This window comes from Alternaria arbusti, assembly GCF_024043155.1.
Source record: "Alternaria arbusti strain BMP 1465 chromosome Unknown scaffold_1, whole genome shotgun sequence".
NCBI classification, from domain to species: domain Eukaryota; kingdom Fungi; phylum Ascomycota; class Dothideomycetes; order Pleosporales; family Pleosporaceae; genus Alternaria; species Alternaria arbusti.
The window spans coordinates 3,374,774-3,398,961 of NW_026249941.1; the positions used below are offsets into that span (position 1 = coordinate 3,374,774).

A 24,188-nucleotide genomic window follows, 5' to 3' on the forward strand; every position below is an offset into this window, starting at 1 on the left:
TGACAAAGCCACCAACGATCAGCCTCACCAACTGCTCGCGGCTGGCATTGGTGGCTCGGGTTCCGAAATTCCATCCAATCATCTCCTCTCATGATCGGCAGTATCATTGACGCAAGAATTTGGTCGCTGGGACTATCGGAACTGCTGACATGCAGTCAGCAAGACGTTACCGAAAGACGTCGGGGTGAACCACGATTAATCTATGAAGCTGATGTGAGATTATGGCTTGTGAACAAAGTGGACATTTGGCATACAGCTGCAACGTTTCTTCCAAATCGGTTGCGATTGGTGTGACGGCAAATGGCTGGACGGAGATTATGCGGTCAGCACATGGCGCCATCTTTAGAACCCTGGCATAGTTCGGTACGCAACGATATGTACTCAGCTGAACTTGGCTGTGGTTTTCGATTACTTTGCATATGTCTGTGACCCAGCGTCATGTAGTAGCTTTGCGCAAGGCTCTGACCCTGCGTTCGTGTAGCGTTTGATGCTGACTTCCCCGTAGTACTTCCACAATGTTTGACTCGTAGGTATACTCTCTGGGTGATGAATTATAGTTGTGGGTATCAAATTCATGTCAGTAGTTGGTGGTATACGTAACGCATTCATTGGGCGCAATTCTCTTTGGAATCTAATATCCTCAAAGACGGCTTGAGATAAGAAGCATCTTCCGAATCCGTGGCAAAGTTGTTGAACTCCTCCAGAATCCTTACATAATCATACAGCATCATGGCAATCGACATCCAGGAAGTTGAGTTCAAGACCATTGATGGTCTCACTTTGCGTGGTGACCTGTACAATGCTGCAGTGTCGTCTGGAAAGGGGCCTGCGGTCATTATTACGCCAGGTGTATGATCTTCTCGACGGTTCAAAGACGTTATCAGACCGAAAGCTGACGATGATAGTTCAATTGCGTCAAAGAGATGTTTGTACCAGATGTCGCCGAACAGTTCCAGAAGAACGGAATCACAGCACTGATCTATGACCCGCGAACGCTCGGCCTGAGCGATGGGTTGCCGCGCAACGACATCGATCCAGCGAGACAAGTATCCGACTACTCTGATGCAGTCACTTTCGTCAAGAGTCTTCCAAACGTCGATTCTTCAATGATTGGTATCTGGGGCATGTCGTTCAGCGGTGTCATTGCACTATCCTCCACAGCTCTGGACCCTCGCATTCGCTTCTGCATCGCCATCTGCCCGCTTTTGAACCTCGAATACGAAGCATCGAAGTTCCCCAAAGTGCTTGCCAAACTCCAACAAGACCGGGAGTCGCAGCTCGGTGGGAACAAGCCTTTATACGTCCCAGTGTTGACGGCTGAGGGTAAGAACCCCGCTGGGATGGGGTTAGGGGCAGACAAAGAGGAGTTTGACTAGTAAGTCAAGCAATGCTAATGAGTGACGATGCATAACTGACCGATGTTTGTAGTATGGTCAACGCCAAAACGCGTGGCGCCCCGCGACACGAAAACCACACGACGTTCCAATCGTACTACAAGATAAAGCTATGGCAACCACAAGGTATCATGAGATACCTGGACCGTACACCTGTGTTGATGGTAGTGCCGGAGCTGGACCAGATCTCGCCCCCCGAGGCGCAGATTGCGCTTCATGCGACGTTCCCGGAGCCGAAGGTGTTGCATATCGCTCCTGGCAAGGGGCATTTGGATGTGTTGAGTGGAGAAGACTTTCCCATGCTGTCAAATCTACAGGCGGATTTCGTCAAGAAGATTGTCGCAGCTTAATTGTGACAAATCGATGCGCATTCGCCTGCCCTTGGATGGGCATAGATAGTTTGACTTTCGTATCAACAACATATAAAACTTCCATTACGCTAATCTCTTGTCAATCTCTACTATGACTAGTCACTGAGATCGAGTTCGTAACTAGTACCTACGCGAGCCGGAACAACCTACGATTATGTACGTGAATTCCTGGCACGGTTGACATACACCTACGCCGCCTAGGATGGCTCAGAAATATCACTGAGAGCTGAAAAGAGAGCTTTAATCACCATGTGTAAATCTAGTGTTATCAACGATGCAAGAGATTGTAGATATGACATGGTGTTGGGGCGGTTTGGACAGTCAAGAGCGTGATCGTGGGACTTCTTCGCGTGATCTGGCAGCCTGGAAATTATGAAAACCTCTTCGATCATGCACTTAGTAGCTGAAACGAGTAGCTATAATGAACATTGTCAAACGTACCGAATGAATTCAATAAACCACTCTAATACGACCGCTCTAATGTAACCCTTCTAGTATCTAACACAACCGTTCTAGTACAACCACTCAAGTCAAAGATTGCCTACTGCAGTACAGTGCAAACCAAAGATATAACGATGACTAAACGACGTACTCATTCATCCTTAACGGGCAACGCAGAGTCGACCATCAGCAGCCACCTCCAACGCATCAGAACCGACAGCAGTGACAGCCCAAAAGACATTCTCCGGATCCAACCGATGCTTAATATCCAACAACCTCGGATAGTTAGTGCCATAAAACTGTGTCTTCCAGTCAATCAGCGGCGAAAAGTTTGCTTCATTCAAATGAGTCCCCGTATCCTCCGGCACGAGATCATCAATGCGCTTTTGCGCAAAGCCGACAAGCTGGTCTTGCAGATGCTGCTTCTCGTTCCAGGAAATCGACGAGTTGAAGTAGCTCTGGATGAGCAATGTATTGACTGTTGTGCGCCAGCTGGGCATCACGGAATTGGGTGCAACGGGCTTACGAAGCGGCGTGATGGAAACGTCTTGGGCGGTGGAGCCGATGATGATCTGTGTGGTATCGGTGATTTCGCGATACGCAGCGATGATCGCGGCTGGGTCGGCTTGACTAACTTCAAGGGGAATAAGACGGCCTGTCATGAGCTCACCGATGACGTAAGGGCCCCATGGTGCGGGGCCGAAGTATGTTACGAAATGGTCCAGGTAAGTAGGCGTGGAAGTGATGGTGAGATTGTAGTCGATATGGAGAGAGTCAAGCTTCGTGGTGAATTCTGACAGCAAGTCACGCATCTGGTCTTTGGTGTAGTCGGGCCGTGTGACGGCTTGCAGATAGAATTGCAGCGGTAGGGTAGCGAAGGATGATTGCGCTCCACCAGCATTGAGTCCGGGGAGTGCTTCTTGGAAGTAGGTGAATGCTTCCCAGAAGGTGTCGTTGCTCATCTGACTGCGATCAAAAATGATTGATGCGCCGCCGACGGGTCCGTCAGGGAATGCACGTAGTGTGACCGCGGTGACGACGCCAAAGGTAGATGGACCAGCTCCAGCAAGTGCCCAGTAAAGGTCCTCGTTGTGTTCAGGTGTAGCTTTCACGAACGTACCATTCGCGAGGACTACCTCCCATTCAAGCACATTGTCAGAAGCCATTCCGTAAACGCCAGAGAGAGGCGAGTGGCCACCACCCTGGAGAAAGCCTCCTGCAATGCCAACAGTGGCACAGTCGCCACCGACGACCCGGAGGCCAGCATCGTGAGCACCCTTGTATGCCTCATAGCCTCTGACGCCCGCACCGAGCTTCATAGCTGGACCCTTGTGCCAGGGTTGGCTGTAGTTGTGGATTGGTTGAATGGAGTTGAGATTGTGAGTCCAGATACCCAGAGATCCCTGACCAACCGACTTTCCGTTGAAGTCGTGGCCAGTGTTCTTGATACTGACTCTGATCTTATGCTCATGTGCAAAAGCAAGTCCGGCCGAAACATCAGCGGGCTGGCTAACGTTGACTGCATAAACAGCCAGATGGCCCAGCTCGCATGGCGTAGAGCGATCAGTCCAGGGGTCGCAGGTTGAATTCTGGAACCAATAGCTCATTGGTGTGGTGGGATCGTCTTCGTAGGTGACTGGTAGCTGCCAATTCTCGCGCAGATAGTTGCACTTCTCCTCGTCGTAGGTTGGGTCGTGGCAAGCTGCACCTAGTGGTACGGATGCAATGAGTCTGCCCTCAATCGTCGCGTTGAGTTTGTCCCATTGCGATTTGGCTGGCCAAGCAGCATCCCCTGGTAGGACACGGCAGTCGGTATTGTTGGCGTATTGGTCGGCGGAAATGGTGGCAGCCGAAAGCAGCGTTGTAGCAAGTGCTACCAATGCTCGTTGGGGCATCATGACTTTCTTAGGGGATTGGGTTGAATGAGAAGCTATTCAGAGAGAATGATTTAAAATAAGGTCGTTCTTCAATCTTCCAGCGAAGGAAGCCGAGTTGAAGAGACTGTTTGACGCAGTTGATCTGACAGATGATGGGAGCCTCTTTCGACATTTATATTCGTATGATAATATCTCTAGCCTCTCTTAAGACTCGCCTCGGCAGTTGTTTGAACGTGAAAGTTGCCTCTTCGGAAACCGCTCAGTCGTGGCTTGAAGACCTGCGCCACCAACTGCAGACCTTGCTAAACGCCCGACCCACAGATAGCTCTGGCCTCGTAAGCTGATTGTATGCCGCGGCGAGGGCAACACTGAGTATCTGGATCATGGCTTCGGTGACTCAAATGGTGGCTGTCAAATGCTTACCGGTATCGCGGCTGAGGCTCGCTGACACAACAGCTGGGCCGTTGGAACCGGGGCTCATTCCATGCACGTTCTTCCCGTGCTGATAGTTCATCGGGCCAATCTAACTACAACAGAGACGAGCTGGTACATCTCGTATCCACAGTAGTCCTGGGAGCCAAACCTGAAGCGACGCCCGGCTGAGTTCAGGATGGGCCAGTATGCTCACTTGGAGAGGGTCTGATGCATGGCTAATCGGTTGACCATGGCGTTTGAGCAGGCTCTCAAAGAAACGGTATGTTTCCAGTGCTTTCGGTCTTATAGCGGGTCAAAGCTGTCTCGTGTAATGCTGTCGTTATGTGAGTGGGGGTACAGTCAAGCCCCACACACATAGCCTTCAGTGTAACACAAGGGCGGCCCAAAATAAGCAATCATGCGAAACGTGGACAAAGAGAGCTCATTCCAAAGGACGCATTTCCGATATTTTGATGTAAGGAGTAATTGCACTCTGCTGCAATGCTCTAAAAGTATTACAAGAGGTCTTATGAAAACAAAATCTCAGGTAAAGTACACAGGCCAATATCATGCAACAGCCGCAGGCTTTGCGCCTTTCACACTCTTCCATTCTCCCGCAAAAGCCAGGAGAAAGGTGATCGCAGCCAGAACAGTCGCAAAAAGCCAAGAATCTTTGAGACCAACCATGTAGGACTTGAGCACTGCGACGAGATCGCCCCCCTGGAAAACATCACGTATTTCCGTCGCACCCACAGCGAAGACCTGCTCAGGTGTGATGTTTGGCGCGAGGTCTGCCAGTGCTGAGATCAGCCGGTTGTTGAGAAGTGTCTGAGAGGCCGATACACATATCGCTCCCGCCACTAGCTGGAAGAACATGACTATCGACGTGACTACTGGGATATCCTCAGGGGCCGAGAAAGCCTGTGCAACAATGACGGGAGCCTGGATGGCTAATCCGATACCCATACCAACCAGAATCTGAAACCCCACTACTTCCGCGACTGTGGAGTCAAGGTCGAGCGTGTATACGAGGCCCGCCCCGACTGTGAGTAGAGCAGAACCACTGATGAGGAAGATGTGGTAGTAGCCGACCCGGCCGAGGATGAAGCCACTTGCAAGGACGAAAGCTGAAGTTGAAAGAATGAGTGCGAGGTTTCTGATACCACTTTCTGTGGCGGAGAGGTCGTTGATAACCTGGAAGTATTGTGGGAGATTGTATACCAGGAGGAAGTTGGTTGAGTTCAGACTGCGAGTAGTTCGTTAGCGATCAAAACAACATCTTGGCGGTGGGATACGAACAAGAAGATGAATGCTGACAGTGCTGCCACTGTTCGCTGCGTCATAATCCGCGTAACGAGGGAGGCGTTCTCGCCCGCTTGCCACTGCAAGGCGGCAAAGAGGACAGTCATGATAACGCTGCCTACGAGGGTACCTATAACGTCTGGAGAAGACCAAGGCTTCAGGGTACCACCCCACTGCATAGCGAGCGTGAAGCTGACAAGCGCACCCATGCCGAGGACAATACCGGGAATATCCATGACCAAGATGAGTTCTTTTCGGCCGATAGGGACTGGTTTGACTGTGGCAGGCAAGTGGAAGTAGATGAATATGATCAACAGGGCGAAGCCGCCTATTGGCAGATTGATGTAGAATCTAGAATGTAGATATTAGCGAGAGACAGAAAAACAGCATGAGGTACCGCACTCACACCCATCTCCAGCTCACCTCGCCAGTGAGCGCACCGCCAAGCGGGGGGCCAGCAACGCTGGCGACACTAAACACGGCGCCGATGAGGCCAATGTATGTTGGAACTTGCGCAGGCTGCACAATGTAGGCCATGGCGGTATACACGCCACCAGTAACGCCGGCTCCACCAAGTCCAGCGATGGCTCGGCCGACGATGAACGTAAGACTGTTTTGCGAAACGCCTAGGGTCCGATTAGTCGATGCATCCACCAAAATTGGGCAAAGTGAACGTACCGCAGATCAAGCTGCCAACCTCGAACAGGACGACTGCTACCACGAAGGTAATCTTAATATTGAAGTGCTTGTATGCTTTACCCCATGCTGATTGGAATATGGCCAATGTGATGAAGAACGCAGCAGCGTACCAGCCGACATCTGGGGCCGACTATGGAGGGTATCAGTTTGGGGCACATCAATGCTGCCAGTACTTGAAGACTAACATGGAAATCATCCGTGATACTTGGGATTGCAGTTGCGATGATTGTCATATCAAGGGCGATCTAGGGTATAATTGGTTAGCTTGCATGTGGTGTCACGGAAGTCCAGTCCACTCACCAAGAACATGCTCAACAGCAAGGCGAAGACGACCAGAAAAAACGGCAGCCCGCTTTGATAGCCGGGTTCAGGCTTTGCTTGATCATTCTCGGTAGAGCCATGTTGAGTGAGACTGGAGGTGGTTTCTGGTTTGTCGTGCACATCCGCTACCAGAGGTCGTTCAGTAGAAGCCATCTCGGAATGAAAGTCGGATGTCGGGAGAAGTGTAGAATGGGATAGGCAAAGTTTGGTATTACGTGGGTGCGAAAGCGAGTGCTGCAATACAGGCAAGTGAATGAGCTGGGAGGCGTCGGTGAGGGCCCGTCGCCGTCTGTCGCCAGCGCTCCATCACATCTGAGGCGACTGAGCACAAACGTGCAACATTTGTCAGCCATGTCGCGTTGGGTAATCGCGAGTTCCGCAGTCATGTCTGTTTCTTTGTTTTGTCAGTCCTGCTTACCTTGCCTCGTGTGGCGTTATTACCGTGCATGTCAGAATCTCCCCGGGACGGGATTTACCAAGATCCACCCTAGCGTGCAGGACGTCCCGGCGCGTGTCACGGGCCGCTGCACGAAGGAGCTCGTTCTTATTAACGCCCATGCCCCAGACCATGGCCAATGAAAGTGAGCTCCTTCGTAATCATCATGCAAGGTAAGCCATTGATAGACCCACTTCTTTTTCATTAGATATATTCTGATCATTCTATCTCACGTGACCTTCTACAGCAGTCCTCCGAACACCGTCTCAACAACATCACAAATCTCTTCCGTGTAAGCCCTAGGTACCTCATGCCCACCGTGGTGCTGCAATACCACCCTGCAATCCTCCTGACACAGCCCAACCAAATCCTTACTGTGGCACAACCATTTATCCTGCATACCCATGACATGTCCCGTCGGCAACGTGATGCGCACCTCGTCAGCCATGGGGTGAAACATCTGATATTGCACGTTATCGCACGAAACTCGCTCCAGCTGCGCGGGATTGCGCAAATACGCAGGGTCCGTCAGCAAGTGGGGTGGTATGCGGCTCGGGCGAGCGTGCGCATTTGGAAGCGTGTTGGGAACGCCAAAGTAAGAGCGCGCATCAATGCCCACTTGCGTAGTTCTGGCAAATGGTATGGGCGAGCCGATGAATATTGCGGCTTTGAAGGACAGTGGCTTCGATTCTAGCTCCTCGTGCAACAGTAGAGAGGCTGCTACAGCAGCGCCCTGGCTGAAGCCCATGACTGCATCAAAGGGGCCGTGGCTCTCGATGATCTGCCGGATTTGCTCATGCGCGTCCTTGACTTTCTCCACGGTCGGGGTGTTGTACCAAGTAAGATACGGGGGCTGGTAGTAATCGCGCACTTCCTCCGCCGGTTCGCATTCGTATTTGCCGTCGAAGAAACGGAAATCGTAATCTGCAGGCAGCATCTCGCGTAGGCTCTCTATTGGTTGGTCAAATCTTTATATACTACGCTGGCTGATCTTGGTATTACTTACGTGTCTGTTTCTGGAAGACGGCTGAGTTCACTCCTTGCCCGTGAAGACAGAGTACACGCACTGGCATGATTGGCTATAGGGCTGGCAGTGCTATTGGAGATCCAGCAGTGACACCTCCGTCAAGGGAAAGAACGAATACCCAGGAGCCTACGTTGATCTTGGGTCACCTAATTTGCGCGTTTTTATCTTGATGTAGCCTCCAGGTGTTCGGTTTATCCTTGCATGAGGTGGTGGGTCCATCCGCTGCATATGCCTTTTTTATTCCTTTTTGGCCTCGAAACGCACTAGCAGTTCGCTCCTTCCTATGGCGTGATGCACCATGTAAGGCTGACCGCGGTAAGTGGCCTGTACTCTTAGTGTAAGCTATCTAGTCCGCATGGCAGTGAACTGAACGGAAACGATTACTATGCATCGCTCTCACATGACCGATGTTTCCCGTATGGCACCAGACATTGGCAATTAAAGCATCAAACATGAGGAGCTCAGGTCTCTAGTGAAGTCCATCGGTCGCAAGACGCTGCAAAATCGCAACATGGCTTTCAAACAGCTCGAAGAATTCCAGTGGTCGTTGTCTAGCACAACACTGCGCTTGATTCTAATTGCAGCTCTCCTCTTACTGTGGGGAACATCGCTTGCGATATACCGTCTTTTCTTCAGTCCGTTGTCGAAATTCCCTGGGCCCAAGCTTGCCGCAGTCACGGGATGGGTAGAAACATACCACGATGTCTTTCGGGGCGGTCAATTGATCTTCAAGCTCGGAGAATGGCATGAAAGATATGGTTCGTCTTCCAATCTAGTCCTTCATTAACTGGGCATACGTTGATTGATGACAGGTCCAATCGTGCGCATCAACCCTTGGGAGGTGCACATCGCAGATCCGGATTTCGTGCAGGTTCTATTCGCCAGCAACTCTCAATTCGACAAGAAAATCGAGTGGAAATACCGGACTGGTATTCCTCATTCGAGTTTCGACACTGTCGAGCATCAACAGTAAGGCAGCATGGATTCCCCCACTGAAGCAGTATTAACTGACACCTCACAGCCACCGAATGCGCCGGTCGGCGGTGGCACCATTCTTCTCCAAGCAGAAGATATCAGGCATCACTGACTTCATCAGTCAAAAGGCGCAGCGGCTGTGTGATCGGCTGGAAACCGAATTCGCGGGTTCGGGCAGACCAGCCATTATGAACAACTGTTTCACAGCCATGACATTCGACGTCATCACGCACTACGCCTTTGCGCGCTCGTTCGAGTACATGGAAGATCCGAACTTCGAAGCGCCCTTCACCAACGCGGCGAAGGAACTCGCAACGACGCTGCATACCATGGGCCACTTCCCATGGCTCTTGTCTCTGTTGCAGGCGCTCCCCCAAAGGTGGTCGGTGGCGATGAATCCAGCCATGGGCGCTATCTTTGGATTCCATGGGGTAGGTCTCGTGGGATTTTGATGGAATTGTAGGTGCTGACTCCACCTAGGAAATCGAAGACCAAATCCGCGCCATCAAGTCTGGATCCAACGACGCACACAAGGAAGTCGAACATAAAACGGTGTTTAGCGAGCTTCTCGACTCTGATCTGCCTACCGAAGAAAAGGCGGTTGAGAGACTCAAGCACGAAGGTAAGCCCGCCCACCTTCATACTCAGAACTATCCACTCACATGTTCAGGCGGGTCCATCGTTGCAGGCGGCGTCGAAACAACATCAACCGCCTTGTCCAAAGCGACCTTCTACATACTCGAGAACCCGGCTATTGCGGCAAGGCTGCGTGCAGAACTAGGCACTGTGTTTCCAGACCCGCACGTGACCCCGTCTTTAGCCACTCTGGAAGCACTGCCGTACCTCAGCGCAATCGTCAACGAGACCCTTCGCATCACGATTGGCATCTCCTCACGCACAGCACGCAGGTCTCGCAAAGAGCCTATCACGTTCAAGGACATCGTTATCCCAGCCGGTACTGACTTTAGCATGACGGCGTACTACACGCACACGGACCCGCGCATTTGGGACAAGCCGCATGAGTTCGTGCCCGAGCGCTGGCTTGAGAAGGCGTTGGCGAAGAATGGCGAGCCACTAAGTAAGTACCTAATTGCGTTCAGTAAGGGCCCAAGAATGTGCCTTGGGATCAATCTGGCGCGCGCAGAGTTGTATATTGGACTGGCTGTTGTTTTCCGTAGGCTCGAACTCGAGTTGTTTGAGACTGGGCGAGCTGCGGTGGAGATGAAAGCCGATTATTTCATTCCGTTTGCTGATCGGGCGACCAAAGGGGTGAGAGTGCTGGTAAAATGAGCGGGAGTCTAGGGAGAGCAGTCTTGATCGCTCAGAGGCACGATTCAGGTGCAGGCTCGAAACACTCGTTGTTTCTTACTGTCTATTAGCCCGAAAAGCCATGAATCCCTTTAACAGACTCTGTATTGCTTCGCCGCACTTTAGCCTTAGCCAATGCTCACAACAGCAATAACAAGCCCCGGCTATTTTTCAAGCGAAAGCCCTCGATCCTTCGCTTTGCCCTCGGCGGTGCCCGCCAGAATGCCCCCTGGGAGGTTACATATAGGCGTTAAACCAAAATCAATCAATCAATCGATCCTTCGCTGCAAGAGCTTCCTTGAATTTGTCACAGCTCAACTTACCTTTCGCACGCTTGTTCAGATCACCACCATTTCGGACTAGGACTTCTACTACCTCCATCGAGCCGAGAGAAAAGGCCATATGCACGGGAGTCCAGCCGTGAACATTCATGGCGTTGGGATTTGCACCGGCTTTGAGTAGCCTCAACATCACCTTCACATGTTTACCAAGACTGGCCCTATGCAGAGCTGTGTTGCCGTCACTGTTACGTTGTTAGTATAAACGGTAAGATGTCGAATGGCTGAATAGCTACGCAGCCAAAGCATAGTAAGAGAAATACATCTTAGTACGACCTTAATAACTGAGCGGCTAAAACGTATTAAGAGAGATACATACTAGTAAGAAGTTAGTAAGATATTCTTAAAGCTATTTGTGGCGACTACTTTACCCTGTCGGGTTCATCGACGGTGTACCCTGAGCCCAGCAGGAGGCCTACAAGGCTGTCATGACCAGCCTCAGCCGCGATATGGAGGTTCGTCTGAAAGGGCTCGTCGTCGTCGAGGTCATTGTCTTGTCCAAGACGGCCATTGACAAAGAGGTTGGGGGTGGTTATACGAGTGTTGCTTTGTGACTTGCGCCCGTGTTAGCGATTCGCCAGCTTCATGACATGTCTCCAAACTTACCGTATCATTGCTGCTTTCAGATCCACTTTGGGTGCGGCTCGGGCCGGTGTCAGGCCACGTGGTTCTATTCGTCGTGTCTTGATTGGAGTAGAAGCCCCCAGCATCGTCAGTACTGAAGACCATGGCCTCGGCTGGAGGGTCATGGGGCCATAGCACAGCGTGACGTGATTGCATCAGAGACGGTGGGAAATTGAAGTCGGTCATGTTCATGAGTGTAATCGTGGCGTCCCCTTGTAGTGTGTGGCTGTTATTGGCGGACGTCGATGGGGGCACCGGGTCTTGCTCCGACGTCTGTAGTCCAGTTGCGTGGGGGTGAGATAGCCTTCCCTCGCTGCCCCATGCCAGCACATCGTGGTTTGACTGCGGGCGCGGCTGTATAGTTGGCCCGCTCGCTGTAGCTGCAGCGGACGGTGCCGCCGCTGTCGTGAACGGCTCTCCTCCGTTTTGAGTCGCCTTCTTGCCTGCAGTGCCCGAACGGTCAGTATCAAAGGGCCGAGTAGCCGCAGAGGCCTCGATGAGGATAGAGGGCGCCTTTGACTCGGACTAGGGCCCGGCCTTGGTTCGGGCCTTCTAGCAGTCTAAACCACTTACTGCGAAAGCGCCGCTGTGCGTGTCGGTTCTGTATCTTTCGCCGTTCCACGGCATCCATGGACGGTTGCATCGTTACGGCACGGGCTGTTGGTAAGCCTCTTCGTCTGTGGTAAGCCTCTTCGTTTGTGGTTCTTCTGGCCAGCTTATGGGTAAGGCGGACAGGAGGCTTGAGCTATATAGCGAGCAAGAATGGCTAAGATCTCACGTTGATGACTGCGCACATGTGCAGGGTCTCAGGCACCTGCTGAAGACGGGGCCGAGTGCGGTGGGCTATCTCAGCCCGGCTCGGTGTTTGGTTCTCTATCTAGCGCCGAGAGCTAACGCTGTTTTGGCCTAGATCAATCACGTGATAGCCACGCGGCCAATCAACAACACAACCCACTTCGCGTCATGCCACATCTCCTGCTATCCACAAGCTTACACATACACGGTGAGAGCTTCAAAGCGATACTGGAGACTTTTCAACGCATCGCTATCCCGTATGATGTAGAGAACGCAGCCAACTACGGGGCTTTCCCATGCAGCCGACTGTGCCCAGGGAACTGTGTGTTCTCAGACCGAGTTACGCCTCAGCCCGCGAGGATCGCTTACTGGATGCTTCCGACAATATGAGCTCACTGGACCTACCGTCAAGGCTACTCGGGCGTATCATACACCCACATGCGCATAGCTGAGAACGAACCGAGGCACTACCTTCGACGGGACGGCATGCTATCTGCACTATTCAGGTGCAATCAGCCTCGGGGGTCTCAGACGAGCTATCATGGTGGTGGTGGTGGCGGCCGACGCGAGGTACCCAACGAATACACATCACCCAAACATAGCATCCGGTACCAAGAGTTCATGGGGCGTCTGCGCCTGCCAAATCAAAGCGTGGAACTCCTGAGGTTCATGCCTCCACCAACTGCCACGATCAATCCTGGCGACATCCAGGCCTTCTTTTGAATGAGCTTCACTGGTCTCGATCTTACCAGGATGCCTTTTTATCAAGCCACACGTCCTAGACAGTGGTGGCTTGCGAGAAGACGGGAGGCCATTTGGGGCGGCAAAGAGGATATAAAATGAAGATGTCCAGACCGGAGCCATACATCGTCTTCAACCACTTCGTCAATCTGTATACTTATCCAGGCGTGGGACGATCATCTATCATGTTTCTATCATCGTACCGAACGGCTGTCACGTATGCCATGTGTGCAGCCGTAGCACTGTGCGCCAGTCCGAGCTGTCGGGAACTACCTCAGGATCACACTTGGCCATCGCCTGGCCAGTGGAATGCTCTCAACAAGACAGTCAATGGAAAGCTTGTGTCGACCGTTCCGTTGGCTGCACCCTGTCATGACCCGCATTATGACGAAGCAGCATGCAACTCTCTCAAAGCCAGCTGGGCATTCCCTCCAGTGCAGTAAGAACCTCCTTGAACCATCTCTCTTGATATGATAGCAGACTCACAATAAATAGTGAGAACTCCTCGACTTCTGTGCAGAGCGCCTACTTCCAGACAGAAGCGTGCAGCCCCTTCACAGAACGCTCAAAGCCTTGCGAACTCGGAAACTACTCCCCGTGCACCATTACAGTCTCCTCGGCCAATGACATCCAGGCCGGTGTTCGATTCGCCCAGAAGCAAAACATCCGCTTGGTCATCAAAAACACGGGTCATGAGTGAGTACCACAAGCCCACAGTGTAGAACTTTACTGACAGATCTAGCTTCATGGGCAAGAACGTGGGAGCAGGATCACTTGGACTGTGGACCCACAAACTCAAGTCAGTTGAGGTTATCAGCAACTACAACAGCACGTATTACAGCGGCCCCGCTGTGAAGATGGGCGCTGGAGTCGTTGGCGAGGATGCTCTCCCCGTAGTCTCAAAGGCAGGTCTGCGCATCGTTTCCGGAAGCTGCCCAACGGTCGGCCTGGTAGGTGGTTTTGCTCAAGGCGGAGGGCACAGCTCCTTGACTAGCACCTATGGCATGGGGGCCGATCAGGCATTGGAATGGGAAGTTGTGCTCGCCAATGGGACGCTGACTACCGCCACCCCGAGCAAAAACTCAGATCTCTATTGGGCCTTGAGTGGCGGGGGACCAGGAACGTACGGCGTGGTGGTATCACTGACAGTGCGAGCGTTCAAGGACGGTGTCGTGGCTGTTGGTTCTCTCTCTTTTTCAGCGGACGCAAACGAATCCAACGACACATTATGGGCGGGTGTTGAAGCATGGCTCTCAAACATACCCGCTCTCGTCGACGGTGGCGCAACAGCCATTGGCATCTTGTCACCCACGTCATTCAGCGTTTCACCCCTCGTACTCCCCGACAGAGACGAGGCCGACGTGCGAGATCTAATTGCACCAGTCACGACGAAGCTGGACAGCTTGGGACTCGAATACTCAGTTAATGTCACCACCTTTCCCACCTTCATGGACTTCTACAACATCTACTTTATTCCGCCGGAGTGGCAGCTGATAGACCGAATCAGCGGCGGGCGCTTCGTCCCTCGGCCCGTTCTACAGAACAGCACAGCAGAATTTGCATCTGTCCTGCGCGAACTCACAGAAACCACCGACGCAATGATTGCCTTAGTTGGGGTCGGCTCTTCAACCCAAGATGCCATCGCACCCAACGCCGTGGCCCCACAGTGGCGTGAAGCCAACATGAACGTCCTCGCACAGCTACAGTGGCAATACAACCAACCCTGGAACTTCAACCTGGCTCAAATCGACGAGATCAATAACGTCATCATACCCAAACTCGAAGCTGTCACACCAGGCGCCGGTTCGTACTTGAACGAGGCCAACTTTGCGAATCCGACATGGAAAGAAGACTTTTACGGTGGGAATTACGACAAGCTGCGCAAGATCAAGAAGACGTACGATCCAGATGATCTGTTTTATGGCCCCACCATAGTCGGCAGCGATGCATGGAATGTGGCGAGCGATGGGCGCTTGTGCAGGGCGTAGGTCAGGGGGAGGGGAGGACACCGTAGCTGAGCTAGACTGCGGTCCGGGGAAGGATGGTGGCCTTGAATCTGGCGGTTGTTAGATCTTTCGGCGTTGGCCGGATTGAGTAGACTTGTTTTCTCTTGAGATAGCTATCCTAGAACTTTCGTTAATTACATTGTTGTTGTCTCCATTTGCTGTGTGTCATGGGTCAGCTTACTACTGATGTTCTTCTGGCCCTGAATTTGATCATCTTCCGCAATAGCAGGCGGCTTCGTCAAGACCGCACGCGCGCGTTTCCATTTCCGCGTCGATTTGTAAACACACAGCTTGGCAACAGGTACCGGTGAGCATTGGGGGCTGCAGACGAAGGTATGCGCGGCTGAACGCCCAGCGAGGTCGATATAAGGCAATCAGCAAAGGCAACCAGTGTGGCGTTTCTAGCGTTCCAGGCCAGCGGAACTCGTCGAAAGTTGCTCACCCGAAACGTGGAGAGCGGGCCGTCGATTATGTTGCACTAATCATGCAAGGTCAGCATCCCATGGAATTGCGGCGTCGTCCGTGCATCAAGTCCACATTTGCAACACAATATGTCTTTGTCTTTGTATGTGCTGACATCTCAGCCGCAATTGCTCGCGCTTGCGATTGACCGAGCTGACAAAGATGGAAGCTGTGTCACACGTGCGCGCTCCTTCGAGTTCGGCTTATCAATTCAGCCAAACATGATCGTAGGTCTACGGTTAAGTAGGGAACGGTGCTAACCACAAGCAAGCCGTACATGTCACCCTTCTCTGCATTGTTCTCCTGCTTCAAGTCCGTCGGCTCAAACACAGATCAATCTACCAGCAAAAAAACTTCAAACTCGTCAACTCCCAGCGACAAGTTCTCCACTATGGCAGGAACAACTTACCTCATCACTGGCGCTGCTAGAGGTACTTCTCACCTACTCTATCAACCAATGTTTAATTAACCATTCTCCAGGTCTCGGAAAGGCAATGGTCGAGACCTACCTGGCGCGCCCAAACAACACCATCATTGCCGTAGCACGCACCACCAGCTCCGCGGAGCCACTCAAGTCCCTCCCTGCCGGCAAAGACAGCAAGCTCATCGTCATCGCCTACGACAGCCGCGACACCGAAGGCCCGAAGAAAGCCATCGAGGAACTCAAGAGCCAAGGCATCACCACCATCGACACCGTCATTGCCAACGCCGGCATCTCTTCGGACTACGCTCCCGTTGCCTCCGTCTCACTCGACGTCCTCAAGTCACACGTCGAGGTAAACGCCTACGGACCCCTTCTTCTCTTCCAAGCTGTGCTGCCCCTGCTCCTCAAATCATCCAACCCCAAGTTCGCTGCGCTCGGAACTCCCATCGCTAGCATCACCGGTATGGAGAGCCGTCCGTTCCCCATGGCTGCGTATGGAATGTCCAAAGTCATGTTGCACTGGATGGTTTGCAAGGCGCACTTTGACCACCCGGAGCTTACCGCGTTTGTGCTTGATCCTGGATTCGTGCAGACTGACATGGGTAACGAGGGAGCGAAGACTTTTGGTATGGAGAAGGCGTTCATTACTGTGGAGGACAGTGCCAACTTTTTGGTGTCGACGGTAAGTTTTTCGCGAGGCTGCTGTGCAGAGTTGATGCTAACGTTGCGTAGATTGACAAGGCCACGAGGGAGGAGACCTCAGGACACTTTCCCACGATCGAGGGCGGGGACTTCAAGTGGTGATCTGGGTCGCTGTTCACTCGAGATGGGGACTTTTCTAGTCAGCCAACAGGAATGGAGGTCCAGTATGACGTGTTTATGTAGGCGTACGCTTAGCACTGGTGCACTGGTCGCGCAATGCCGCTTGCACGAGATGATCTAGCCATGCCAATTTAAGCATTCCCATGATCCCTTCTCGCACCCTGATTTTATGTCCATTTCTCTGAGGTGGTAAACTGGAGTATGTGAACGATACTCCGGATGCGCTTTAAGTGATGTGTGGTTTTCGTGCGTCGTAGAAAGACTGTATCGAAAGTGCTGTAGGCTAGCGTCTAGCGCACATAGCCTCGTGGCTGCCCGCTGGACTCGCCCTCGCTACTCATCCAGATAAAAACGATCTTGTAAGCGACGAACGTCGGGCTGACGTCTAAGAGTCTGCGAGAACGAAAGTTTCCACAAGCTTTGCGATATCTAGGAGGGATTCAGTAGATTCTACGCTGATAGCCTAAGGTGATGCTGAACAATGTAAGCCTCAACGTATGTGTTGGTATGAATTGTCGGTACTATAAATAACTCGTCGCGCTCTATTGGCTCACTGCAGTACCACTGGATACACCGAACAGCAACCAAGGTGCGGTATAACGTGTGGCTGTGACTCAAAAAGGGGAAAATTATACATGAAAAATGTGAAGGCGCGACCTGCAGCAGAAGAACAACCTCTCTCTCACACTCAACCCTTACAAACACTATGGAATACCCCGAAGATCTAGATCTAGAAGGCATGAACGCGCTAGACGAACTGACCGGCAATGCTGGACCATATGATCATACTGCCGCACCCAAGCTGTCCTCCGAGCTAGAAGATCTCATCCGAGCCACCAAGTGCCAGACTCCCGCGCATGGAACCCCCAAGCGCAAATTGAGCAAGATGGACTACCTCTTCAAGATCACCGCACCCATCACCCCGACGATCCTCGCATCCGCCGCTATCCTCCCCACCCAACCCCAAATCCACCAAGGCCAAGGCGAAGATGGCGCTGCGACATTCTGTCAAGTCCGCGACATCGACATCCCAACGATCAAGAAATGGCTTGCGGAGGCATACCCCACGATCTCACCAACTTTCATCCCCATCAACATCGCACGAAAAGCCCTCTCTCCATTCTCTGCATACCCAACCCTTGGCTACGACACCACACTACCTCACCGTCGCCCCCAAAACATCACCGGCTCTGAATGCCTGCCGGCACAAAACCAATATCCCGTGTGGTACTTCTTCTACGGCACCCTAGCCAACAGCTCCCACCTCGCCCATCTATTCAACTCGCCATCAGACCAACAACACACGCTCTTACCAGCCATGATTCACTCAGGAAAGATCAGAACGTGGGGCGGCAAGTATAAAGCTTTGGTCGACAACCCTGGCACGTGTGTTGAGGGATGCGCGTACGAGGTTGTATCGCAGGAACAAGAAGATGCGCTGAGGGTGTATGAGACGGCGAAGTATGAGGTTGTGAGGGTGGAGATTATGTGTCGAATGGATTTTCGAGCTAGGTTTGTGAAGGGGTTGACGTTTCGGTTTGCGGGGGAGGAGGGGGAGTTGGATGAGGATGAGGGGGAATCGGAGTCGGACGAGGATGAAGTTGAAGTGGCATCAGCGGATTAGTTCTTGTCGTAGGATGATGTTCTGAAGGCGCAGCGGTAGTGATGTAGTGACACATTAAACATTCGTAATTGGAAATACATACATGAGCAAAGTGGCAAAGGTATAACTCGCCGAAAAGGAAACTGCTTCTATATCCTGAGAATGCCAGCCCAAAGATACTCCATGCGCCACGCTGTAAATGCAAAGAGAAAATGGCCACCCGAGGCTTGATCACAGCTCGAAGTTGTCCAGCCAGTGCTTGATGACCACCTTACCCTCATTGAAAGAAGGCTTGTTCATGCGTACAACGATAGCCGCATGCGAGTGTCGGTGGTTGTGAATGTAGACCGGGTATTTCGTGAAGCCAACGTTGTCCAGCGCTTCGATCATTCCGAATTGCTCTTGCGTGAGAGCTAGAGTGGGGAAGGTGGGTGTCGCGGCCTCCTTTTGCTCTTGTATTGAGTCGACGTCGGATCTGGACTCGTCCTTGCGTGGAGAAGCAGACTCTACGTGTTCGTAGCTCTCGCTCAAATATTCCTGGCTCTGGACGTGGTTTGCGTTTTCGTACATGCCCTCGGCCTCGCGTCGTACGGCATTGATCATGAGCGGTATGCGATAGCGCGCGTAGTCGATGCCCGACCTACCCTCCTCGTGTAGTCTTATCCGTTGCTGGCTGCGGATCGATTGGAATGCCGAGTTGATGAGGAAAGCCGAAACGCCGATCGGTACGAGGACGGTCAAGGCTGCGACAATGCCCGTCCTTCCCAGTATTGTCCATGTACCCTGTACCAGCCGTTGCGACAACGCTGGTGGTTCCTCTGGCTCCTTGTGCGAGACTGGGTGTTGCCCATCGACAATGACGTCTTCGTAGTCTGGGATATAGTTTATCTTGATGTCGTCCGGGTCAACAAAAGGGTCGGTTTGCGAGATACCGGCGGTGTAGTAAGTGACTGTTCGATCGTTCACGACGTTCGCGTATAGACTTCGATGCTTGAATTGGGCAAGGCCTCGAATGAAGATGCTTTCGGGGTCCGCAAGTACGGCTAGGAGGGACCTGTCCGTATCTCTGAAATTGTCAACGCCAAACAGCTGTCTCCCGCTCATGGAGAGTGTTCGCGCTCCCAGGACGTTCCAGATGTGGCTGTGGTAGCCTTTGAGGGGTGTTCGTACGCCGAGGTGTGGTGTCGCAAACGTTGTGAAATTCTGGTAGTGTTAGTACATTGGGCTGGAGGGTCGTCGGGGGTTGCATAGACATACGACTGGTTGTATCTTCTCAAAGATGCATCTGCGGAACAGCAGGCCGATCGCATAGCGTGCTATTAAGCCTCCTAGCGAGTATCCAACAACACTGATCTTTGTTATGTCATGCCCAGCCTCAGCGAGCTCCTCCAACTTCCTCTCCACCTCTTCTGCCACGCGCTCGCCACCGGTATCGATGCCATCGTATGTGAAGCTGCCAGCGTTGCGCTTGGCCACGAGGATGTGCAGTTTGTCCTCTGGATATCGTTCGCCTAGAGTAGTGCTGACGTATTTGAGGTGCTCAGGCTTGCCCCAGAGGCTGGTTGTGGTCAGCGACAGTGTTCCTTCTTGTCATGATAAGAGGCGATAAGACGTGCGACGGAGACAGGACGTACCCATGAACGAGGACACAGAGGTGGTCGGCTTTCTTGGAGGTGTTCATGGAGGTAGACATGGCGAGAGGTATCAAAGTTGGCTGGCCTGGGTATTACGGTGCAAGGCGCAGTATTTGTATATCGCTCGGGCGTCCACAAGTCGTCCGAAAGGCGCAGTATGACCCGAGACGCGCGCGGTCCGAAAAGCAATTCCTATGCGACGAGGACACTTGTGATGTCGCGGAAAGTGGCAAGATGAACAGGATTCAGTGTGTAGATGCGCAGGTTCACTCAAGCAAGATTGCGCATACATTCATGGGTATTAACGCTGGCTGGAGGGTGAAAGGGAGGCGGCCTTGAGATGCGCACAGGTTGCATCACCGCGTCATGACGGAATTAAGGCGGATCGCCGTCGCAAGTTCGCCCGCCCGCGTCCGTGGACCCTGCGTCTAGCGCTAAACATCTACAGGGCTGAGACGCGCATCTCACCTCATCCCTCACCTTCACCGTCTAGCCCGCTCTAACTCTTTCGGGACAGCTGGGGCTCATACTGGAGCTGCTAATAATTCTGGGTGTAGCGCATCTCTACAACACTGCTCTTCGTGAAGCTACAAGAAGACTCTTAACGCGCAGGCTGTCGTATCAGCCGCCTTTGCATCTACATCAATCTTTTCCTGCGCAATGAGATGTTGAAAGCTTGACCATCAATCCTTCATACCGTTGCAAAATCGTGCAATCAAGCGTGTGGCTGGTGTCAGACCCAAGGCCAGTTCTCATACACCGCATCCATTGGCCGTATAGCTCTTCGTCAGCTCTAGCCTGGCACCTCATACGAAAAAAACTAAACAGGTCTGCAGACTACGATAATACAGAAACTCACAAAGTAGGTGAGCTAACGTCAACGTAGGCTCTAAGCGTGCTGGTAGGTCCCAGGCGCATACAGCTTGGCATTGGATCTACTCACAGGAAAGAATCGTCGCAAACGCTGCAAGCATGTGGCCTTCAGTACCAGCTTACAGGAGCTTTGCCAACATAGCATGTCCTTCGGGTGCAAAGTGTGAGCTGCCTCACTGCATCTTCGGTCACGATTCTACAAAACCCACTACAACACGACGATCTCCATCGCCAGCTGCAGCAACATATGATTCGGAGCCGATCGCGAAAAGACTGAAGCTTGACCACGACAAGAAAGCACCCACTATCACCAAGCCTGCTCCAGCCCAGAACACGCCCGATGTCTCGGTCAGCACGGACATACCCAAGAATAAGACACCAACAACAAACAACGTGCCTGCGGCTGCTAAACCTGCCCCTTCTAAAGCATCTGTCGCAAATGCCCCTACATCTACTCTCCCTAAGTCTGCCACGCGGTCAGTATCACCACCTCCGGCTGCAACTGCGCCCAAAGCTGCCGTCAAACCCGATGCTCCTGTAGCTTTGATGCCACGCAAACTCAACAAAGAACCAGCCACCTTCACCAAACGCGTTGCTCTGCTTAAGGCGTTACATTCCTACATGAAGCCGCAGAACGATAAGCTTCTCAAAGCAGTCAAGCCTGAGATCAAAGCGCTGCATCTATCCGCGAACCAGCTCAACAAGCTAGCAGTTGACGAAGAAGAAAGGATAGCTACATCAAACCCCTCGGTATACGAGAACATACTCAAGCAGCGATTGGTCAAGTTAAAAGGCATGTCGGCAGAGGAATGGGTAAAGGAGCGGCGCGATGCAGTAGCCAAGGAGAGTGGAGAGCCACCAAAGAAAGCACCGCCTAAGAGGATAGACACGGGCCTTACAGCGAAAGAAGAGATGACGTTTCTCCCCAGGCTTGTGTGCCCACAGGATGGATTAGACCAGCACGGCTATGTGACCAAAGTACCTGCTGAGGCCGATCTCAACGAGACGAAGTTGGCGCTCGAAGCGGCTGGCGGCTGGGAACAGTGTGACCGTTGTAGCACTCGCTTTCAGGTCTTCTCAGAGCGACGAGAAGAAGATGGAGCGCTCACAACAGGAGGGCAGTGCAAGTATCACTGGGGCAGGCGCGTCTTTCCTAGGAAAACAAGAGGCGTCGCCCCAGAACCTACAAAGTTCAGTTGCTGCAACGGGGAGGTAGGGTCACCGGGCTGCACTACGCATCTTTCCCATGTGTACAACATCAAAGACCCAAATCGATTATCACTCATCATGCCGTTTGTCGAAACGCCGGAGAACGACAAAGTACCGAAGGACACCGCTGTCTGCTTCGACTGCGAGATGGGCTATACCACCAACGGCCTTGAGATGCTTCGTCTCACAGTCATCACATGGCCACAACACAAACCTCTCGTCGACGTACTGGTCCGCCCACTTGGACACGTCTTGGACTTCAACACCCGTTTCTCTGGCATCACCGCAGACCAATTCTTGAACGCGAAGCCATATGATCCAGACAATCCAAAACCCGTCCGTAAAGACCTACGTATCGTCGACTCTCCCCACGCAGCAAGAGACCTCTTTCTCTCACATGTCTCTCCCACCACCCCAGTCCTCGGCCATGCGCTCGAAAACGATCTCAATACCATACGCCTCGTCCACCCCACCATCATCGACACCGTACTCCTATATCCGAACCCAAGTGGTCTCCCCTTCCGTTTCGGCCTGCGAAAACTGGCGTCCGACCACCTCGGCGAGCAGATACAGCAAGGAGGCGCTGCCGGCCACGACAGCTACGAAGATGCACGCACCACGGGCGAACTAGTCCGATGCAAGATCAAGGAGAGGTGGAAACTTTTGAAGATTGATGGCTGGCAGATTCGAGATGACGGTGTGTACCCGCCTATGCCGTCTGAGAAGCCGCCGGAGAATGTGCCAGTGGCGCCATCCATGGTACCAGAGGCGAAGATGGCGGTTCTGGAAGGAAATCCTGCGCAGAAGAGGAAGGCGGAGGATGAGAAGGGTGACGAAGAGCTGGAGGCGAAGGAGCAGGGATGAAAATGTGGTGGTAGTGCGGTTACTGGGGTGCGAAACGAGAAACAAGGATGAGCGGCATGGCGATATGATTGGATATGTTTATATGCATGGTATTGCAGCATAGCAGTTCATGCAAGGAAAAGATCCGAATACCAAGGAGCCTATGTCAAGATAAAACCATGCAAAGTAGGTGACCGAACGTTAATGTAGGCTCTAGACCTGTTTAGCTTTTTCATTGTATGAGGTGATAGCGCACAGGTGTTTGGATGTAGTGAGAAACCCCCGCATTAGCCCGCGGTGGGGCAGGAAGTATGATTTCAATATGAAAATGCGAGATGACCTCCTCATCCTCTACCTATCCCAGAGACCATCTCATGAATCACAGAGCTTCAGCCCCTCTCCATCCGCGACCTGTCTAACTCCTGGTAGATCTCTTGGTCTCTCCTTCGTGCGCGTGGTGTGCTTGTCTATCATCATCATCCTCCTCGTCGCCTCTTCAACGCTTATCTCGTCTTCCCTCTCCTCCCCGGTCTTCCACATCGCACCTCCCAGCCTTGCAAATCTGCACTTGGATACTATTGCTTCCCATGCCTCTCCTCAGCCCACCTTCTCCCTATCCAACCCCTGCACTCCCTCCAACCCTTCCTTCGTAGCCTCATAAGCAACATCCGTGTCTAGTTCCTTCATCACCCCTATCACAACGCCTATGCTCTCGATGAACCCGTTTACGGCCACGCGCAACATGCGGTTTGTGGTTGCTGCGTAATTTACTTGTAGGATGCTTTGTTCTGTGGAGGAGGATGTGGATGAGGGTGGTGTGGTGAGCGTGAATGCGCGGCGGACAAGGGGGGAGAGTTCGGCGTCGACGGAGAGGGCGCGGGAGGCGGTTGAGGCGAGGTGGGGGGTTGGGAAGGGGATGTTGAGCGTGCTGGGGTCGTGTTAGGAATGTGAATTGCATTTAGATGGCGTGAGTACATACAGCGTGCAAGGGAAGTCCTCTGCTTTCCAGTCTTTCTGATCGGCCATCTTGCTGTGCTCGTGGTCTTTGTCGGCTCTGCAACGTCTGTGGCGCTGAATGAATATGTGTTCGAGTATGGTATACCTAGTCTTGTTCTCTGACAACCTTCGATGTCGATGTCGGCACGATGCGCGTTCAAGGATGCTAGCCTGGGCCCGTCTTCGCGATGAGGCTCAAATCGCGAAATGTGGGGGAGGGGTGGATGCCACCCCCATGCGGTAAGGCGCGTCA

The 24,188-nt window shown here is 52.6% G+C and overlaps 12 protein-coding genes across 12 annotated transcripts; 6 read left to right on the plus strand and 6 right to left on the minus strand.

Annotated features, from left to right (window-relative positions):
* Window positions 1–729: 729 nt before the first annotated feature.
* On the plus strand, window positions 730–1,744 carry J4E86_001230 (uncharacterized protein; the record flags this gene model as incomplete). Its single annotated transcript, XM_051441800.1, has 3 exons — window positions 730–849; window positions 906–1,375; window positions 1,429–1,744. 3 exons carry the CDS (start codon window positions 730–732, stop codon window positions 1,742–1,744), a joined length of 906 nt encoding a protein of 301 aa, XP_051307971.1.
* A 623-nt stretch (window positions 1,745–2,367) lies between these two features.
* J4E86_001231 (uncharacterized protein) lies at window positions 2,368–4,101 on the minus strand (the record flags this gene model as incomplete). Its single annotated transcript, XM_051441801.1, has 1 exon — window positions 2,368–4,101. The coding sequence occupies one exon, from the start codon at window positions 4,099–4,101 to the stop codon at window positions 2,368–2,370; it is 1,734 nt and encodes a 577-aa protein (XP_051307972.1).
* Window positions 4,102–5,064: 963 nt separating this feature from the next.
* Window positions 5,065–6,972, minus strand: J4E86_001232 (uncharacterized protein; the record flags this gene model as incomplete). Its single annotated transcript, XM_051441802.1, has 5 exons — window positions 5,065–5,743; window positions 5,797–6,150; window positions 6,206–6,425; window positions 6,478–6,628; window positions 6,799–6,972. 5 exons carry the CDS (start codon window positions 6,970–6,972, stop codon window positions 5,065–5,067), a joined length of 1,578 nt encoding a protein of 525 aa, XP_051307973.1.
* A 524-nt stretch (window positions 6,973–7,496) lies between these two features.
* On the minus strand, window positions 7,497–8,328 carry J4E86_001233 (uncharacterized protein; the record flags this gene model as incomplete). The annotated part of the gene is made up of 2 exons (XM_051441803.1): window positions 7,497–8,206; window positions 8,262–8,328. 2 exons carry the CDS (start codon window positions 8,326–8,328, stop codon window positions 7,497–7,499), a joined length of 777 nt encoding a protein of 258 aa, XP_051307974.1.
* A 465-nt stretch (window positions 8,329–8,793) lies between these two features.
* Window positions 8,794–10,547, plus strand: J4E86_001234 (uncharacterized protein; the record flags this gene model as incomplete). Its single annotated transcript, XM_051441804.1, has 6 exons — window positions 8,794–9,040; window positions 9,095–9,251; window positions 9,304–9,688; window positions 9,738–9,879; window positions 9,928–10,335; window positions 10,402–10,547. 6 exons carry the CDS (start codon window positions 8,794–8,796, stop codon window positions 10,545–10,547), a joined length of 1,485 nt encoding a protein of 494 aa, XP_051307975.1.
* A 718-nt stretch (window positions 10,548–11,265) lies between these two features.
* Window positions 11,266–11,713, minus strand: J4E86_001235 (uncharacterized protein; the record flags this gene model as incomplete). Its single annotated transcript, XM_051441805.1, has 2 exons — window positions 11,266–11,457; window positions 11,510–11,713. The coding sequence occupies 2 exons, from the start codon at window positions 11,711–11,713 to the stop codon at window positions 11,266–11,268; spliced, it is 396 nt and encodes a 131-aa protein (XP_051307976.1).
* A 1,734-nt stretch (window positions 11,714–13,447) lies between these two features.
* J4E86_001236 (uncharacterized protein) lies at window positions 13,448–15,051 on the plus strand (the record flags this gene model as incomplete). Its single annotated transcript, XM_051441806.1, has 3 exons — window positions 13,448–13,502; window positions 13,624–13,759; window positions 13,806–15,051. The coding sequence occupies 3 exons, from the start codon at window positions 13,448–13,450 to the stop codon at window positions 15,049–15,051; spliced, it is 1,437 nt and encodes a 478-aa protein (XP_051307977.1).
* Window positions 15,052–15,922: 871 nt separating this feature from the next.
* On the plus strand, window positions 15,923–16,759 carry J4E86_001237 (putative secondary metabolism biosynthetic enzyme; the record flags this gene model as incomplete). Its single annotated transcript, XM_051441807.1, has 3 exons — window positions 15,923–15,962; window positions 16,012–16,637; window positions 16,688–16,759. 3 exons carry the CDS (start codon window positions 15,923–15,925, stop codon window positions 16,757–16,759), a joined length of 738 nt encoding a protein of 245 aa, XP_051307978.1.
* Window positions 16,760–17,483: 724 nt separating this feature from the next.
* J4E86_001238 (uncharacterized protein) lies at window positions 17,484–18,401 on the plus strand (the record flags this gene model as incomplete). Its single annotated transcript, XM_051441808.1, has 1 exon — window positions 17,484–18,401. The coding sequence occupies one exon, from the start codon at window positions 17,484–17,486 to the stop codon at window positions 18,399–18,401; it is 918 nt and encodes a 305-aa protein (XP_051307979.1).
* A 210-nt stretch (window positions 18,402–18,611) lies between these two features.
* Window positions 18,612–20,073, minus strand: J4E86_001239 (uncharacterized protein; the record flags this gene model as incomplete). Its single annotated transcript, XM_051441809.1, has 3 exons — window positions 18,612–19,583; window positions 19,638–19,938; window positions 20,015–20,073. The coding sequence occupies 3 exons, from the start codon at window positions 20,071–20,073 to the stop codon at window positions 18,612–18,614; spliced, it is 1,332 nt and encodes a 443-aa protein (XP_051307980.1).
* A 913-nt stretch (window positions 20,074–20,986) lies between these two features.
* On the plus strand, window positions 20,987–22,960 carry J4E86_001240 (uncharacterized protein; the record flags this gene model as incomplete). The annotated part of the gene is made up of 1 exon (XM_051441810.1): window positions 20,987–22,960. The coding sequence occupies one exon, from the start codon at window positions 20,987–20,989 to the stop codon at window positions 22,958–22,960; it is 1,974 nt and encodes a 657-aa protein (XP_051307981.1).
* Window positions 22,961–23,536: 576 nt separating this feature from the next.
* J4E86_001241 (uncharacterized protein) lies at window positions 23,537–23,965 on the minus strand (the record flags this gene model as incomplete). Its single annotated transcript, XM_051441811.1, has 2 exons — window positions 23,537–23,867; window positions 23,919–23,965. 2 exons carry the CDS (start codon window positions 23,963–23,965, stop codon window positions 23,537–23,539), a joined length of 378 nt encoding a protein of 125 aa, XP_051307982.1.
* Window positions 23,966–24,188: the final 223 nt, after the last annotated feature.